The sequence below is a fragment of the Stegodyphus dumicola genome, chromosome 4, assembly GCF_044657685.1.
Source record: "Stegodyphus dumicola isolate Sdum_Otavi_A_Nest chromosome 4, ASM4465768v1".
NCBI lineage: Eukaryota > Metazoa > Arthropoda > Arachnida > Araneae > Eresidae > Stegodyphus > Stegodyphus dumicola.
The window spans coordinates 88,462,214-88,477,675 of record NC_140771.1 but is presented as its reverse complement, the minus strand read 5'-3'; the positions used below and the strand labels follow the sequence as shown (position 1 = coordinate 88,477,675).

The 15,462-nt window shown below is 32.5% G+C and overlaps 1 protein-coding gene across 2 annotated transcripts in view; it reads right to left on the bottom strand.

The window, feature by feature from the left end:
• Mcm2 (DNA replication licensing factor Mcm2) overlaps nt 1-15,462 on the bottom strand; it is a 63,485-nt gene that overhangs the window by 32,959 nt on the left and 15,064 nt on the right. For both annotated transcript variants that reach the window (XM_035371495.2, XM_035371496.2), the window contains exons 5-7: nt 13,828-14,002; nt 7,265-7,484; nt 6,966-7,173 (exon numbers count right to left, since the gene is read on the bottom strand). In XM_035371495.2, coding sequence (XP_035227386.1) covers nt 6,966-7,173; nt 7,265-7,484; nt 13,828-14,002 — 603 coding nt within the window. The remainder of the gene's footprint in view (nt 1-6,965; nt 7,174-7,264; nt 7,485-13,827; nt 14,003-15,462) is intronic.

The following is a 15,462-nucleotide window of genomic DNA, read 5'->3' as shown; positions in this document are numbered from 1 at the left end:
CTTAGACTCTGGCAGTATGTCCCTTCTAAAAGGTCCCGTTATAGTATCAAGATATACAAACTTTGTAAATCAAATTCTGGATACATCTGGAATTTTTTTTGTTTACCATGGCAAAGACACAAATCTGATGGCTAACAGTGCGGCTTATGTTGAATGAATAATGAAAAACTCTAATAACAGATTTAACTGGCAAAGGATACAATTTATATTCGGATTTATGTTTTATTTTCCATCCCTTGCTGAATATTTAAATTCAGTCCAAACAAATGTGCGTGGAACTGTATATAAAACTAGAAAAAGAATGCCAAAATATTTTATGCGAATTAGGTTTAAAAAAAGGGAGGGAGAGCCTGATGCAATTCATATAGAAAACATAAATGTAATTTCTTTCAAAGGAAAAATAAAAGATAATTTACTGCTAACTACTGTACACAGGGTTTGTACGCATTTCTGCATATGGAAATTAAGTACTTTTAAAGACTTCTAAAGACAATCAATGAAAAGAATTAAGGACCTATCAAGCAAATAAGAATTGAATAAACTCAAGCAATTACCTACATCCAAACTTCACTTTTGAAACATAATCTAATATTTAACATAATTAAACATAATCTAATATTTAATATAATTAAACATAATCTAATATTTAACTTCATAAATTCTTTCAAGTAATTGACATTAAATTACAAAATCTCTTGAAACATTTATATTTTAAAGAAGATTAGTGACTTTTTATTTATATTTTACTAACAGCTTTATACTGATTCTTTTTTTTATGCCTCATTATGTCACATACTCGCTCAGTTCAAATGCATACACGAATTTTATGCCAAGTGGCACAAGTTAAATTGTGAAGTAAAATAATAATCAGCATGCTTCATAAAAGAAGTCTGGTCATCGTCACTGCAGCTGCTTGCTTAGAAGACAAAGGCCCACTAGTCAGAATAGATGTGAATGGCTGGTGTTGGTATGGTTGGCAAGTGTTGAAAGTTAGCTGCACTTTGTCTGAAAGAGGTTACGTGTAAATTTACTGGAGTTGTAACCCAGTTAATATATATTACTTAATATAGAGTTCCAATAAGCTGCTGAAGCACAAGGGCTGTTTTGTATTATTTTAAGTCACATTAGCAGTAAGGAATGAAGTTTTATGTTAATTTTTACATTTTTGTGTTCTATCTTGCATCCACAATAAGGATTAAGGAAAGGAGATAACTCACCTTAACATGTAAAGATAACTCCTATAGTGAGCAATTAATTACATAGTTAAATTACAAAGTTACATACTTTTAGTCATAATAGATTTATATGGCTATATTTTTTTAATTTCTAAAAAATATCCATTAAAAAAGCACTAAGAACAGTTTATAATAGTTGTAATTTATGATACTGATTCAAAAATGATATTAGTATAAATATACATTAAAAGCTAAACAACAAAATGTTTATGGATCTATTTAATTTGAAAATTTTCCAAATCTTTTAGCTAATTTTACATAAATTTCCTCCTCTTCAGCATCTTTCCTAGGTTTATTTGTTTCAATAAACAAATTAGTATTTCCTCTAGTCTCTGCTTCATCTCCTAATTTGTTAATGTATCAACAATTTGAAGAATATTTTCTCTTTTTTTTTTTTTTTTTTTTTTTTTTTTTTTTTTGAAATATCATTTTCCTTTTCAATGAATTTTTCTTTCATTTTAGAATTTACAGATTTAATTAAACATACCTCTTATTCTAAAGAAATGCTTGTACTAGAATGTATAGAAGAAGCTGTTAATTTCTTTAATAATACGAGTATTGAAAATAAATATGAAATGATATAAGGTTGTGATACTTCTTTGGCAGTATGAAGCAACTCTAATGATGGAACACAGAAAAAAACTTTATTTAGGACTCAAAATGGCGACATACAAAACAAGAAGAAGAAAGAATACTAACATTTAAAAATAAATTACATTCTTCGTGCGCAGAGTCGCACGTGGCACTCGAGTCTGGTTTCAAATATTGCCATTCACAAATACCTTAATGTTCATCTATTTAAATTATTTAAACTACAAGATTTTAATAATATTTAAAGCTGTTACAACCTCTCCCCCAAAGGAGAGACTTTTACCCAAGGGAAAAGTTCTGTAAAATTCGAAAGTTTATAAGCTCGGCTTGCTCATTTGCTTAAAGAGAAAAGGTAACTTATCTGATAAGTTCCCAAACTTCAGGCCAAAATTTTTAAGTTTTAAACAAATATTTTTACACCACAGTTAAATAGGAAGAAAATGGACAGTGTTCAAATTAGTCTTCCTTTTTTTTTTTTTTTTTTTTTTTTTTTTTTTGACACTGCCTAGATCTCTTCCATGTTGGATTAATTCCTCGGCTATAATTCACAACAAAACCTTTCTTCAGTTCATTTGTGCCTTTCGGATAATATTCAATTTTTATTCGCTTTCAACAATCGTTTTCTTCGTCTATTAGTAGTGGCTTTGATATTAAATCGAAAGCCGAAAGATGACGATAGCGTTGCATTGCAAAATGATTCTCAATATTAATTTCTTTATCGTTTTTCAAATTTTCGTGAAGATCTTCCACGTTTAATTCCGGTGATTTAACGTCTTCTTCAAAGATATCTTTGGATGCTGTATTTTCTTCTTTCATCAGTTCCAAGATCTTCTCTTCTGCTATTTTTCTTTTCCTTTGAGTCTACTAGAGATGGCATTAACCTGGTGAGGATAACTATTAGGTTCCTTTCCTTGTTTATTCAACAGTGCAAAAGTTCGATTGCCTAATAAATACCTTCCTTTGTCGAGTTCATTTCTAATAATGGCAGCCTTAGTTATTACTCGCCCAAGATCGCAATTTAGTTCGATCTCAGCCAATGGTAAACAGGTTGGATTCAAATCCAATGGCTGTTGCACCCACACATTTTCACCTGTCAGCATTTCTGGCGTGATGTATTTGCGACAAACTATATCAATACTAGCACCTGAATCCCTTAATATAGGAATTTTATGACCATTTACGTAACCCATACTAGTATAAGGTAATAGAAATTTATCCTCTGGTTTTGCACTAATTCTGTTAAGATTAGCAGGAGATTCAGTACTATTCTTAAGTTTTGGACATTGGGGTCTTAAATGTTGATAGGATCCACACTGATAGCATTGTGGAGTCTTTAGTTTTACATATTTATCATCTGGACGTGGACTTCTAGGTCTATGAAACCAGCTTTGCGAATTAAATCCTGATGACAATTTTTTTTCAGTTTTATTTTTATTATCTGAACTCAATTTACCTTGAGTTAGTGCATTGTATCTTTCTTTCTGCCGATCCACTACAGGCCTTTTTTGAAAGTTTCTGCAAACGTTTTCATAGGCATCAAGTTTTTCAGCTAATTTTTTAGATGAAATCATCTCTACCCACTCATCAAGAAAATGATCTCGAATTTCAGGAGAAACTCGACGTTTAAGTTGGTCAATCACCATCAAATCTAGCAACTGATCAAAAGTCTTAGACTAGACTCCTAGACCAGTCACCGATTCTTTGCAATAATTTTCTATTTCATAATTGAAATCTACCCATGTGGATTCGGTACTCTTTTGATGCTTCATAAATTTCTGCCTAAACTTTTCCGGGCTTAGTTTAAACTGTCTTAACGATAAATTCTTCACGTGTTCATAGTCTTTAGCTTTATCGGAGGGTTCTCTAGCTATTAACTGGGTTACTTCGTAAGGTAGTCCTAGTAAATCAGATACAAATTCTTCTTTATCAATTTGAGCCCTCAAATCAATTGCTTGCCTTTCAAACAATAACAAATATAGACTGATATCTCCTTTCTTGTCATTGAATTTCTGCAAACATGCAGCTCCGTTTTCGGCCGGATCTGTCCAGTATTTTGAGACTTTGTCTCTGCTTCAAGTCTTAATCTCTCTAATTCATACTGTTCTTTCCTTCTCCGCTCTTCTGCTTCTTCCTGTCTTCTACATTCTTCTCTTTCCTCCCTCTCTTTCCGTTCTTCTCTTTCCCTTTCCTCCCTCTCTTTCCGTTCTTCTATTATTGTGTCTAAGACTCCTTTGACAAACACTTCATCATAATCTCTACTTTCAACAATTTTCTGTTTTAAATCGACTATTTTCAAATCTGCAGTCACATGAACTCCCAGTTCAGCCACGAGATTTTGCAAATCTTTCTTACAAGCTCTTCCTAAGTAAGACATTGTTTCTATGTTTAAAATTAATGAACACTGTGTTCTTTATACTTCTTCAAAATAGCTCAATTCAATTACTTTAATTAATTAATGCAGTCAAGAATCACGGAATTAAATGCACTCTGTTAAATACGTACACCTCGAAAATGAAATATTTAAATTATATGAAGTTCATTCTCTCTACCACATTAATTGTGACTAAATAAGGATAACAACATAAAGCAATATATATATCTACTGTCTGGACAACTAAAATGAATATTAAAAATAATATCCAATACGGTAATAAAATAAGACAATTCAATAGTAACAGGAAATAATAATCTGGTATCACTAATATTGCGTTCAGTGATGAACTAATAACATAAAGCAATTCAATATTAACAGAAAGTAATAATCTGGTATCGCTAATATTGCGTTCAGTGATGAACTAATAAAATAAAAATATGCACGATTATTCAATCTCGGTCGGTGCCTCCAAAATAATTATGACTGTGATACTTCTTTGGCAATATGAAGCAACTCCAATGATGGAACACAGAAAAAAACTTTATTTAGCACTCAAAATGGCGACATACAAAACAAGAAGAAGAAAGAATACTAACATTTAAAAATAAATTACATTCTTCATGCGAGAGTCGCACGTGGCACTCGAGTCTGGTTTCAAATATTGCCATTCACAAATACCTTAATGTTCATCTATTTAAATTATTTAAACTACAAGATTTTAATAATATTTAAAGCTGTTACAAGGTTGAAGACAAAACCAGAGCCAATGTGGCAGAAGTTTTAGAATTTAATGAAGCACTGAGCAAAAAAATGTAGGCCAAGAGGTTTAGAATTTAGGGCAGGCACTGAGACATATATGTAATTATTTTTTAATAAAGCATTGATTTTCAATTTTTCAATTCTTTGATTGCTTCGATGCTTGTGTCTAGATGAGAAGGAAGATAAACATGTTAAGAGAAAGACTTCTGGGATCAAAAGCAGAAAATTCAAATAATTGCGTTTTCACTATTCTTCCAAAAATTCTCCAAAAGATAAGAAATTCAACGTGAATTTCCTATAAAACACGTCCATTGCATGTTATTAATATGAAGACACTTTTCATTATATCCATTATGTGTATTATGAAGGCACTTTTCATTTCGTCACATTTTTCTGGAAATTGTAGATTTTCCAGTGCAGGGTTTATAAATCTTGCCTTCAAAGTAATAACCCATAAATGTTGCCTTTAGACCTTCCGATGTGCAAGGTCTAAAATTCGGAAAAAAATTATTCCTTCCAAATTTGTAAGAATAAAGAGCCAGAAGACTTTTGAAAAAAAAAAAATTCAGAGAAGCGTAAAATGAATTTTTAAGAGAAAACTGATTTTATCATGACAAAATATAAAAGAAGACAAATGAAACTAATTTTAAACTAATTACACACTGTTTTGGACATTGTGATTTATAGTAGTGCATGCGCATTAGTTGTAAGAGGTGCTGAATCGTCTGTGAAAATCTGCTTCTTTTTTATTTGTTTAATTTCTTTTATACAACGTTTTAGTTTTATTATAGTATTTGAATAAAACATGTGGCAACAATTAGATAATCCTTCAGATGATATAATTTGTGCATTCTGAGTTATAATGCGATTGAGATGTAACATTGTTTAGTAAACTTAGCGCCAGTGTTACTATTAAATAAATATAGTAAATTTAAAAAGCTTGCATTTATTTTAATGTGTTTTATGTGAAATACCTATCGATGAGATTCAATTCAATATACATTTAAATACATTTGGCGAAGCCCACTGCAACCAGAAAAGGAGGCACACAACTACATCTAATAGCAGTCCCATATACAAAATTTCAACATTCTAAGGCAAAGTTTTTGAGCTATGCGAGATACATACTAACGTACATATAGATGTCACAAAAAATCTCTGAATCCATTTTACAATCTGTTGTGGAAAAAAGAACCAACGAAAATATTCCAAAATGGGTATTTTGTTAAGATATGATACCTGAAATTTTTTGGGGGGATTACAATATTTATCTAGCGATGAATAATAAAAGAACTCATATCCCAAAAAGGGAAAAGTTGTCTTTAGTGTAATATTTTATGAAGTCTTCATCTGCAAAAAAGAAATTATTTTGAAATGTTTGTGTTTCAATCAACGCAGGGCCTCCTGCATAAAACTCAAGTATCCAACATTTATAGTAAGAAGTAGGAAAGAATTCAAACATAAGTCATCAAATACATATTTGTCAATGCATCATCAAAAAATACTCCTCTAAAATGTTAATTCACATTCAAAATTGTAGTTGTAAAAAAAAAAAAAAAAAAAAAAAAGGACTTTTAAGGACCAAAATTGTTCCCAAAAAAACCTAAGGACTTTTAAGGACCATATGAACTCTGTATACATACTGCAGATAAAGATGATACAGGAAGAAAAAACAGAAAAACAGGAGAGAATACTTTGAAGACCAAATGTATCATAGACTACAATAAAAATATGATTGGTGTTGATATTGGAGATTCAATAATGCAATCTCACTACAATTTGGTTTAGTCCAAAATGAAGTAAGAAGCTTTTTCTAAATAATTATAAATACCTGACTGTAAAGGTCAGAAAATTAAACATGTTTTTTAGATCATTAAGACTTTATTTAAGAGCTAATAATTTAATTTATCGTTCAGTGAATCAACAGTTATTTTTATAACATCTTAAAACAGGACTTACATAATATAAATGGCTGAAGAATGAAAGAATATAATAAAGATACATACTTGTTCCATATTTATTTGAAATGGTCCATTGCTTTGACATTCTGGACAAGTACCGGGTTTTACCTCATTATCGTATGTTTGTATAAAAGGACCCAATACATAATTACATTTAATACAGTCATATTTTACAAGTGATAACTGTGGAAGAACACCAGTTGCACAAGTGACAACTCCTGAAGTTCGAATCAATTGATTCAGATGCAATTGCCTGGAAGAGGTTTGAAAAATCTCAAATAATGAACTAAATAAATAAGTAAATGAAAATGTTTAAAAACTGCACATGTTTAATAGCAATTTACCTCAGACTTCTAATATTTTCCATCAAAGGAAGATCTGCAATGCGAACATGAATTTCACCTGTAATTCTCTCATATTGAGGATACATACTAAGAACAACATCTTTAGCAGCTTCATCAAAGATTTTGAGCATCTCTAACGGTGCTTCTGGCAAGAAAAATGCTAGAACTTGTTCTTCTGAAGCCAAAATGTTATAATCTATCTCAAAGCTTTGTCTGTTATCTGAAAAAAGAAAGAAAATTTCTTAAGATGGTATTTACATCTTTGTAAAAATGATCAGCACACAGAAAGCAAATTTAACCCCTTCGCGCCAACTGTCACGTAGACGTGCCAGCAACGAACGCACTTACCTACCGGCCGACACGCAGGCGTGCCAGAGGATTGTTCCATTCTCTACCGACTGTCACATATTTGTGCCAGTACTTTGGAACGTTTTTCAAACTATAATTTCTGCCACAAGATGGCACTGTATGTCCATATGGTTCCAGATACATGTAAATTAGACCTTCTACTCGAAATGAGAGAAGCATGACTCACATACACGTGTTTTTGATTATATAAACAAACGGGGAAATAAATGTTTCCGAATGGCGTGATTTATGACGTCTCTTTAAATCGTACTTTATTCGCACGTGGTAGTTGTTTACTGTAAGTAGAGAAGTTTTATTTGCTCTAAAGCGTTGGGTATTTCGGTTTGCAGTTCAGTTTTTAGAAAATAATTAGATCTTGTTAGACGTGAATTCTTTGTTTTTACCGTTGCAATGTCGAAGCGCCGAAAATGTTTAACAGAGCATGAAATAGCAGAAATGATGTAAAATATTTCAGATATTGATTCTGAAATTCTGATATTCTGATATTGATTCTGAAAGATTAACTGAAAGACATTTTCCAAAACTTTGTTCAGAAGAGACTGATAAGAAAATGAGACGACGATTCTTCGTTTGTTCACATTCCCGGAAAAATTCTCCAAAATGGCAAATGAGTTATTACGAGTGCAAGGAATGTAACGTAGGACTGTGTGTAGATCCCTGTTTTCAAATTTTTCATACGAAAAGAGAATTTTAAGTAATATATTTAGTTTTCAGATGTATAATGTTAAAATTCATAAAATGGTGAGTAATTAAAATAAAATGTGTAAAATATGCATTTAAACAAGAAATAAGGTAATTAAAGTATATATATAAAAATATTTATAAAGCATAAGCCGTTTAAATACTCTATAGAGCATTATTAAACAATGCGTTGATACTTCGGAAATTTCATGGATTTAGGCTTAGTAGCAAAAAAGCCCCTGGCCCTGGAGAGACGCTCGCGTAAGACACTGCCGGCCTCAGCGATAAGCGCGCGTTTTCGCTACCCGGCTCGAAGGGGTTAAATTTAACAATTTTTTAAAAAATTTCTTACACTTTAAAAATTCTGACATTAAAATTTAACTATTAATTTAAAAATAAATTAAATAAAAAAACAGCTTGATAAATATAAATAAAATTCCGTTTCTATTGAATCTATATTTTTAATTCTTTTTTTATATTACCAAATTTTCTGCAATTCTCTCATATGAAGAAAATGAATCACACATAACACTGTATAATTTTAATCATAAATAACACTGTATAATACTCTATAAATCACCTTTGGTTTGTCCATTATGAAAAAGATGATAATTTATTAAATCCAGTGACATACTGGACTTTTCTGACTAAACTAAAACTTGCATTTTCCTACATGTTTTATTGTTCTTATTCATTTTACTTGATAAATTCATCTGGTAATCATACAACAAATATTCCATAGTAACAGTGTGATTTCAAAATATGGTTTTTTATTGAAATAATTTATGAAGTAACAAATTTTAAGAAATTTTCTAGTAACAAATCTATAGAAGTTTGTAGCAGCATATTTTAAAAGTATTGCATTTTTAAGCAAAATATCTCAAAAATTAAATGTAAAATAATACTTAAAAAGGGTGAGAATGAATGAATGCAAAAATGAATAAGTGCTATTATAAGAAATGAAATTCTTAATATTTTTTAATTTGAAATTTTCCGTCTTTAAACTCAGCCTTGATCCTCACCCTGGTTAGCAACACCTGCTGCTTTATTGCTGACCCCAGGTTCAAATTCTGGGGAAGGTATAGATGTTTGTAAATGTATATAATCTGTACAGCATAAAGACACTTCAAATATATGCAAGCAGTTTGTTCGTAGGGGATGGTCCTTTCAAGTTGATTGATAGAAGAAGAGGATGGGAGAGCTGCTATCTATTAGTTGAGTTTGGTCCTTTTCTCACTGCATACCAAAATTGTAATATAATGCTAAAATGAAGTATAAGGAAATAATTTAAAATATTACATTTAATCTCAACATTTTAAAAATGTTAGTTTAATAATTTATTTTTGCTTTTTTTTCTCAGGAAAAACCATGGATGATGTTATTGAAATCTTAGATTATTTTGTTGTTCAGCATGGTAAAATTTCATTAATGCAACTCATTTGTAAATTTTAGATAATTCATAATAATTTTTTTACTTAAAATAGCATTTCTCATTCTACAACAGAAAGAGAAATTCACGGTTGTATTATGAACTGACTTTTAGATTCTATTTTACAATAAATAGTGATTTCTTCCATATTTTGATTTCTTTACCCTTAGCAATAATAAAAATAAAATACTGAACCCTTTTATCTCATTCAAAAATTAGGATATTACGAAGAATGAATAAAATATTGAATATTTGGTAGAATTTCAAGATTTGCAAAAAAGATACTATATTAAATTAATTATTTTCTTTCCAGAACCAAAGCACAAACTGAAAAATTATTCTGGGTCACTGCAAACAAAACAAAAATCTGGCACCTTTACACCATTTCGGCATTTTAAATAAGGTGTGGGCTTTTTAATGATAATTCAAGAGTGTACTTCATAAAGGTGCCTAACATTTATTTCACCATTTTAATTATTTAATCACTAATTAGCAGACAAAAATCAGACTTGCGAATGGTACTGGAACTTAGAGGTGCCCACACAATTATGAAAGTTGCTTTTTTCAAGTTAGAAAGGACAGCATATCTTTATAATGGTGTGTATATACAGAGATATTCCTACAAAGGTGAAGCATCACATTTGCCATAATGTGGTGTTTCATGCCTCATTTAGCTGCAACAGCTAAAGTAACAACCAAAAATGTCTGTTAAAAAAGAAATTTGGATATGCTTTCATATGTTGTTTATTTTAAATAGACTGCTTACAAAATTGTTCTAAACACAATAACAAATACAAATTTATATTAAATTGACTTCTTTGTCTCTATATTAAATAAATTATGCACTACAAGCATGGAATGAACTGCTTATATGTGCATAGATAATGCGCTGTTTCTCACCAAGGTTGCTATAAGAGGGTGTTATCATATTTTTTTATTAGTACTTAAATTAGATTCATATTTTATTCTTAACAAACTAAAAATATAAGCATCTAGTTCTACACATACAAATATCACTTTAAAATTATTTTCTATGTCACATCTTTGGATTTTACCAATACTTATTTTTAAACAATTTGCTAAATTTTATAATTTCAAAAAAATGTTCATTAATTACCTTGTTGTGCCAAAAACATGAGACATAAAAAACTAAAATAGGGAAACAAAAATTCACTTTTTGAGTGTAATTTGTGAGATGATTGTCTAAAATGACTGTAGTAAGAATTAAACACAAAACTGTTTTACATCAGATCCTGAAGCAAGTATGCCACTGGTTCATCATTTTATAATAATTTAGGCTAATTTTCTCTTTTGCCATAGTTAAATAACTTATTTTTGATATAGTAAGCAAACAATACTAGCATTCTGTAGCAATTTTGCACTACTTAGATTGTTAGATTTGCATCAACCAACATGGTAATCCTTGTATTACATATGTTTTAATGCATATTATAGATTTTGGGGAAAAAATGCATTTTTATAAATTTATTTTCTCTCATTATAAATAAAACTATACTGGCATTGAAAATTATGCACTAGAAACTTTTAATACTTAGTTGATTATCTCCACAAACAATGAGCAAATTTTATCAAAATTTAGTATGGACATCAGCTGATACAATATTAAAAGGGTACATATGCATGATATACATATGAAGAGCTGATAAGAGTCATCATCTACTCAGCAAGGTCTAAAAAGATTCAACAAAAGAAAAGGCTAATAGAGAGTATGATCCCTTCTGACAGTCATGCAGCACTCATGAGATTTCATACTTGAATAAAGCAATTTAAGAGTCCCCTTGGTGGTTGACCCCATTCCTGCAGCAAATGCTCTTTTCAAATTATGAAGGGTTCTGGAAGGGGAAAGTCAAGTTATGACTGCCCTCACAAGAGCATCCTAAATATGTTTTACAGTGCTTAGGCTTAGAGATCTGGCTAACCAATTCAGCCGGTTACTATCCTCACTTTCCAGAAAATCCTCCACCAGATTAGCCCTTAGTGGATCAATGATATCCTTTACATAAGTGAGCTGAGGGCCAACTACACCCTTTAAAGAGCAAAACAGAGCTCCGAGATCTCATCTTTACACCTTGCAGCAGTCACAAAGGCTCTGTCAAACATCTCTGCACCTCTCCAACATGATACCTGCCCTGACCATCACATATCCACTGCAGTACTGCTGCTTTTCTAAAATAATGGAAGATAAGTAGTGAGTTTGTGGTTATCTCCAGATGAAGGTATTTCAAATCATTCCTGGTACTCTCCAGATGAACACACATTGAAAATCAGTCTTTAGATTAAATCGAAACCCACCTCTGAAGAGAATGGTTCTGCTCTGCTGCTTGGTCCAAAGTTGATATTTTCTGCTATATACTAAATGGGCTCTCTTGTGTACAGAAGTGTGTGGGATACAAAAAAGTTTTAAAAAACAGGTCTCTTACATGTAGCATTCCAAAAACTGTAAACGTTGAAACATTGCTTCCTGTTGTTGCATGAAAATCATGACACAGCTGAAATGGATAAATATGATTCTTCATTTGCCACTGTGGCTCTTTGATAACATTACCCAGGCTTTCTCTCAGCAGATCTGGTACCCTTTCACAAGCTGGGCACAATGTTGTGAATTCCATTCAGATCTCCATCAATATACATTTGCAATTATCATGCCTCCTATTAATTCATGACATCATTATATCATTCAGATGTTAATCTTTTACTTCTTAAGAAAATCCAATGAAATATTACTGAATGTTATAATATTTTTTATATTATTTTACAAAATAATTTTTTGGTGCAGAATAAAACCTTTTTGAGCATATAACCAGCCTACTATATCTTATAAACTAACACAAATATAATTTAAATACTTTTTTAAATGGATATTGCAAGGGAATGATTCAGATTCTTCCTCACTGAGTATATATTACATTCTATTCATATATCAAGCATATGTATATATACAAACACATAAATACGTAGGTTGGGGCAAAATTTATGGCAACTATTTTTTTTCTTGAAGATACCAGTCTGGTTGGAAAATGTGACATATACAGATGAATGGACAAGGTGTTAACTACATGTGTGGACAATGAATAGCACTGAAATATCGTAGCACATGAATTTATTATGGTAGTATACAGGGCAACATGGCCTTCGCTGTGCAAAAGAATGATAACACAATACACATAAAGTTGACATGAGTCCCTGTAGTACCGTGCGGTCTACCATGAGGAACAAAGTGGCAAACAATGACACCCCTGACGTCATACGCGACGATCACCATCAATTTGACTGGGAAAGGATTCTGACGGACCTTCTGCTATCTTGGTGATCCAGGATGTCGCCACTCCGCAAACTGACATTTCAGTTCTGGTTTGTATGCCCTGGCCCAAATTTCATCAATGGCGATTATTCATGAAAAGAATTGTTCGCCGTCCTGTTGCCAGCATGCAAAGTGGTCGGTGCATATTGCATAGCACACCCACCTTTGAAATTCCGTCAGTGCATGCGGTGTCCACCACGAAGTGATTTTGCGTAGCTGTAGCTCATTACGCGATATCCTGCGGACGGTGCATTTCTCGATGCCACTTGCCCTCTCTAACTCCAGTAACGTCCATCATGTCTTCATCCATGAGGTGCTCGATGACAGCACACTCACCGGTCGTCCCAAACATTGCTAATCACTGGTTGACACACGTCCTTGCTGAAACTTTTTTATCCACCGTGCTACTGTACGATATGGTAGGGCATTATTCCCAAGGGCTTATACTAATTCACTGTGACATTCCATCGCATTTCTCCATCGGAGAACGGCTATTTTGATGTAAGCGCGCTGTTCAACTTTGGTTATTTCCATCTCGCACGACACTCACCAACTGACTGAATTCAGAGCTCTCGCTACCACACAGCCAGCTATCACAGAGCCATCTGTTGTTCTGCATACACACTATGCCTGCAGAACTTCCACATGACACATATATGTTTTGTGATCCGTTCACATATCTACAAGAAAAAAATAGTTGCCATGACTTTTGCCCCAACCCTCGTATGTAAAATATATGCTTATATTGAAAATAATTTATACCTTCACACATTTGTCGGATTTTTTCTCGATATAAATTGTGACCTTTTGAATCAACAAAAGTTCTCAAAAAATTCTTGAAGCGATTATAAATTTCTGTTCGAGGACCTATAAGTGTAACCCATTCCTTAATCTTGTGACCTCTTGTATCCTCTAAATTCTCTATACTTTCTATCATCTAAAAAATAATATCAGTCATTGGATAAAATCATTAAATAAAATTAAAAAATTATAACATGAAACAAAAGCACATATACAGTTAAATAAAATATACAATTCAAAATGTTTCCCTTGGTTATACACACAGCAAAAGCTCTACTGTCCGAACAGCTTAGGAAATGACAAATGCTGTATATGAGAAATTTTAGATAGCATATAAAAAATCCAAATCATCATAGAAAAGTCAAATAAATGAAAAAAAGTTATGATCTAAAATTATACAAACAATCATCTTATTTGTTATCAGCTTGAATATCAAAATTCTACAATTAACCTCATGTAAGGTTTTTTAAAAAATGCATTTCAGCTAAAAAAATTGACATACACTGTCGCAAAAATATATGCACACAGAAGATATAAAGCCACAGTAATGAAACTCAGCAGGAATGTATTCTGGTAAGAGATATACAAATAATTTAGATTTAGATGCAAGTGAGACAAAGGTAAGTGCACAATGCGCATATGAGATGTGAAGCTGGGAGAGTTTAAATATGCCCTAGGGCTATTCAAACAAATCTGTTGACTTGGATGCATAGTATTGTGACTTGGATGCATAGTATTGTGAGATGCCCTGAGACGTAACTGGTGGCAGTACGAACAGTTTTTGGACTTTGAGAAGGGGCATATAGCAGGCCTCTGAGAAGCATGTTGGTTGAACAGGCAAAGCAACCATCACCTCGGTTGGAGTGATACAGTAGCTGCTCAGTGTTGGTGACAATGGATCGTAAACGGGATAGTCTACAGTCACTGAGGATCAGGAATTCCCAGGAATACAAATGAGCACAAGGATCATGTAATCATAAGTAGCCACTTCCGTACCAACAATGTTGCTAGTATCGATTCAACACATTTACCAGCTTCCAAATATACGGTGGTATTAAGGGAAACTACTCGAGACAACTGGTCAACGCTGGTAAATGATGCCGACATCCATTAAAACACCTACCACTGACCACACATCAAAGGCAGTGTTGACTGGACTTTTCCCGAACTCAGGCAAATTGGAATGAGACTAGCTGGATCTTCAACGATGAATCTCGATTCAGTCTGAATGCTGATGACCAACACACATGTGTGTGGAGGCAGCCAGGCCAGCAGTCTGATGCAACATTTGTTGTCAAGTAGCATACAGTGATTACAAAAGTTGTGAGAGCATGGGGAGCGATTTGTTGGGGCATACGATCACCTCTAGTCATCAAGGCACTATGATGGCTTGCAGTTATGTAGACAACATTTAAACACTGGTTGTACTGCTTATGCTATTAAGTCACCCAGGTGCCATTTATCAGCAAGACAACACTCGTCTGCATACTGCGTGATTCTCCCAACAATCTCTTCAAGAATCAACCAGGTCACTGGACCTCTCGCCATTAGAGCAAGCACATTAGGGACATGCTTGGAAGGCAAATGCAGATGTCC